This window comes from Mya arenaria, chromosome 2, assembly GCF_026914265.1.
Source record: "Mya arenaria isolate MELC-2E11 chromosome 2, ASM2691426v1".
NCBI classification, from domain to species: Eukaryota; Metazoa; Mollusca; class Bivalvia; order Myida; family Myidae; genus Mya; species Mya arenaria.
Genome location: NC_069123.1, coordinates 4,819,071 through 4,823,153, shown reverse-complemented (window position 1 = coordinate 4,823,153; position 4,083 = coordinate 4,819,071). Strand labels below are relative to the sequence as shown.

General features: G+C 33.1%; 1 protein-coding gene across 1 annotated transcript; it reads right to left on the bottom strand.

Moving 5' to 3' along the window:
• Positions 1 to 904: 904 nt before the first annotated feature.
• Positions 905 to 3,535, bottom strand: LOC128242488 (caprin-2-like). Its single transcript, XM_052959650.1, has 2 exons — positions 3,190 to 3,535; positions 905 to 1,698 (listed from the first exon to the last, which is right to left on the bottom strand). Exons 1-2 carry the CDS (start codon positions 3,518 to 3,520, stop codon positions 1,295 to 1,297), a joined length of 735 nt encoding a protein of 244 aa, XP_052815610.1. The 5' UTR covers positions 3,521 to 3,535; the 3' UTR covers positions 905 to 1,294.
• Between the last annotated feature and the right edge of the window lie 548 nt (positions 3,536 to 4,083).

Sequence of the window (4,083 nt, the reverse complement as noted above, 5' to 3'; positions counted from 1 at the left end):
TTTTCTATGTCCCCTATTGATAGCGCTTTATGTCGCCTATTGGTGGCACTTTATGACGCCTATTGTTAGCGTTTTATGACGCTTTTTGTTGGTGCTTTAATACGTGTAATGTTGTATTTTTTTTGTGTCCCCTATTGTTGGCGCTTTATGTTTATATCGCTTAATGTCGCATATTGTTGGCGCTTTATGACGCCTATTGTTGGCGCTTTATGTCCCCTATTGTTGGCGAATTATGTCGCGTAATCAGTTCTAATTTCGGCAACTGTGTTGCCATATACTTTGCTCTCAGATCGTATTACTCATGTATTTTATATCATGGCGTTGGCGCTTGTTTTATACCCACCTAAGTTTCAAATAAACTTTAAACCAAAGAAAGAGGATGAATGCCTAAATTACATTTTCGAAATTCTGCATGCATGAACACTTGTAATATAGTTGCCAGGAGCGTTCTGTGTGCATGATTTGAATGAGCCAATGCTTATGTATCATTCGAAAAGACAAAAACAACAACAAATAAGCCGCCATTTTGTTAAACTTTGAAATGTCCTTCACTTCACATTCCACAAATTCACGTCGCACCCCCTGATAACATAACTTCTCCAGCATTAAACCCAAAAAACATTGTCCTGCCTATTTTTTTTTAAATAACTCTGTATTTATTGATGAGCACAAGCTATTCATCACTGCAGCACGTTTATTTATCAAGAGCCAATTATGAATTCGTCGTTTTACAAACCTTCAAATTATTTTAAAGTGTAACGATAAATATTTTTTGGTGAGAAACCATTCGGTTGAATAATGTATTTACCAAATTCACGTTGTTTCACGCAATAAAATGTATAGTTTTTTTGTTCACATGACTTGCTTTCATATGCAGACGAAGTCATGATTCAATAATAACACATAGCGTTTAATTCATATGTTTGTAAGCTGTGCATATACAAAAACACCAAGTATTTGACAATTGAACAATAGCATACACATAACGTCATCAGTTTCGTTATCAGTTAAAGAGAGCGAAGCATCACTAACTGTTGGCAATACTACTAAATTAATAACATAAATTATATGCAAAAGATACGTAAAAATCAAGAAAGTCCAACAATTTGCTTCAATATCAAAACATTCAAACGAATTTCACTAACTTCATCAGTCAATACGACATATTTGGACAGCCGTTTTATAATTATTCAATTATTAAGAATAGCTAGAGTATCAGGATAAATCATTGAACATTGCAGTTGTTTGTCGTAGACAATATATCCTAATTATATATTCAATTTATGTAGTTCATCTATAGCATGCCATGGAAAAGACGTGCACTGAATGTATTCCATCGAGTGGTGTCGTCTTGATAGATGTTAACCCCGCTATTCGAAACGGTAACGTACATTTCATGTCCAGTATCCACCTTTACAAACGCTTCCAGCGAATTGCAGTTATGTTCATTATAAACTGAAGATCTTGCAACAACAACACCGTTATTTCTTAATGCAAATTTGATCGTATTGCCACTTGCACTACACAGGTGAGCAGTTAAAACGTAGGTCCCAGACACTGGTGCTACGAATCGTCCAGTTCTGTTATTGTATGTGCCGTCGGTATCTTGAACAGTTTCGAAGAAAATGAGGACATCACCTGAAGACGGTGATTGGTTTTGGATCTTTTTTGCGCTGAAAGCGACCATCTTTTGGGTGGCTGTAAAACATGAGAGTTAATAAACAACAAAACACATACTATCAAATAACAATATAACATTCGACTGAACCTTTGAATAGTTCATATTGTATTACCCACAAGGAGTAATTACGTTATAGTTTATGTCGACGGCATTTAACTAATAAAATACGACTTTATAATGATCGAATATCCTTTATAAAAACCAATGTGGTAGAAAAAACTTTCTTTTACATAAATATAATTAGCTGTAGTAGAAGATTGTTTTTATTTTAAATCTGTATGAAGAATTATTTAAAACTTAAATATGGAGATTGATCGCAATTTTCCGTGTGTTCATGCTGTAAATACGCAGGTGGACAAGCTAGCGAACTTCTCGAGAAACATTACTGCGTTTTATGGAAATGGTTCTGCGTGTCCTTCTGTGTTGAAGCAGCATGAACGCTCGAAAAAATGCATTAAATATGCATATAGCATTTACGAATTATTGGACAGGGCCACACAAATGGAAAGGTATTCACAAAAGTCCGGATTTGCGTTGCGTTTAGATTTAACAGCAAATATGCCTGTTTATAGAAATTGATTCCCACGAACATTCAGATTTTGGAATATTTTTTTAAAAATACACCTTTGATTTATACAATGAAAAAGAAATACCCTAAAGTACCGACAAATTGTCTTCAAACGTTCAGCATACTTATATCAGTTTGGCCATTTGATAATAAGTAAGTACATTTTTATTGTAAGATTTTATATCTTAAATTTTGATTTTGCATTGAAAAATCCTCTAAATCAAATGTCCTTTTACAATCTACATTCAAAAATTATTGATCATTCCTTATAGTTTCTGTTCTACGAAACATCAATTCATTTCCCCTCCAAATATTGTTGGAAAAAAAACTTGATTAAAATAGGACTACTCAGTATAACGTCGGTTCTACACTATTTGATACAATACCCTTATTGACTTTATTTAAAACTATACTATTTTAACCTTTTTGTTTGTTTGTTGTTGCTCTTGTTAACGATGTTTTTAATCATGTTAATGAAATTGATGATTTGCTTTAAAAAGTAGAAATATATATATCACATCGCCGTCAAAACCAGCTAGTAAAACACCTCTGCCTGATTGTAGAATGAGTTCTATGAATAAAACAATGCTTGTCCATTTTCGGTTTCTTAAAGTAAATCTGCCTATTTGAAGGCTGTTTTTATAAATATACAAACACATATCCATTTATAGAATTTGAGAGCTTTATTAGATGAACTGAATAATACAAATTATTATTGTCCCCATAGAATTATTCTTCAAAACCAAACACTGCAATTAATACTTGACTTATATTGCTTAATATATCAATTAAGATAACATATAAGTGGCACGCTATTTCTTGTTATACATTGAACATAGTTACATGATATATAAATACATAATATATGGTTATGCTTTTTAAATTTATGATTTAAAACAAAAAAAATGCGTTTTAGCAAGAATTTTATTTATTTTATTACCTTGAAGCTGCTGTAAAGCTCTATGAACTTCAGTCAAATTGGTATAGACCTTTTCCATTTCTGACAGCGCATCTGCATGTGTTGCTTTGTCAACCTCAACCGACTGTCTTAATTTTGCAATTTCATTTGACACATCTTTCCTTATTTCATTCAAAATAACCTTTTTCTCTATTCTGAAGTTATCCATCTCAACTTTAAATTGCTCCACAAGGAATTCTAGGCGCACCATCTTCTCGAGCGTTTTCTCTTCATAGTGAAACCTAGAACATTCGGGTTCTGCACGTGTTGATGTTGCAGAACACAGAACTATAAGGCACACGAGCTTTAACATTTCGTGTGTTTCTGTTTCTACTGCTACTGCCAAAATGGCAGAATTTAACCAAATTATGGTTCTCACGAATTTACTGGGAAATTCAGAATATTGTTTACTCCAACATGAGATTTATTTGCTAAGCAGGGTAAACATTAAAATATTTAGACAGCTATGTCTAACAATTTTAGTTTTCTTTCAGATTTCGCTGGAAAAAGAACACGTTTTATTTATATAAAGTTGAACAGCTGTGCCCATTACACGAAATATGACTGGCTACGCAGTTTGAAATCTTTAATTTACCCATCCAATCTTTTTCTCATATAGAATTGGAATGCGTGGAATTATTCCCAGGTCCCTTATTTTCTCATCGTCTATTTTCGCCTTTTTAACGCGGAAACACCACTGCACGAGACAGTAATTATTTCCGTTTTCGACCTGCCTGATTGGTTTGTTTTTAATACTTTGTTGCTACTTTGGTTTTATATAAAAGGGTTAAATGTGTAGGATAAGAATATGTAAATATTGTACTGACAAAAGTAGTGCAAACTAGCTGTTTTAACCTCGAAAGATTGAACAATTGG

What these genes read in the sequence shown, in the direction of transcription:
- LOC128242488 (XM_052959650.1), bottom strand. Translation starts at nt 3,520, where the DNA reads ATGTTAAAGCTCGTGTGCCTTATAGTTCTGTGTTCTGCAACATCAACA. An exon ending in AGCTTTACAGCAGCTTCAAG is followed by an intron (nt 1,699 to 3,189) that starts GTAATAAAATAA and finishes CATGTTTTACAG; the next exon opens with CCACCCAAAAGATGGTCGCT.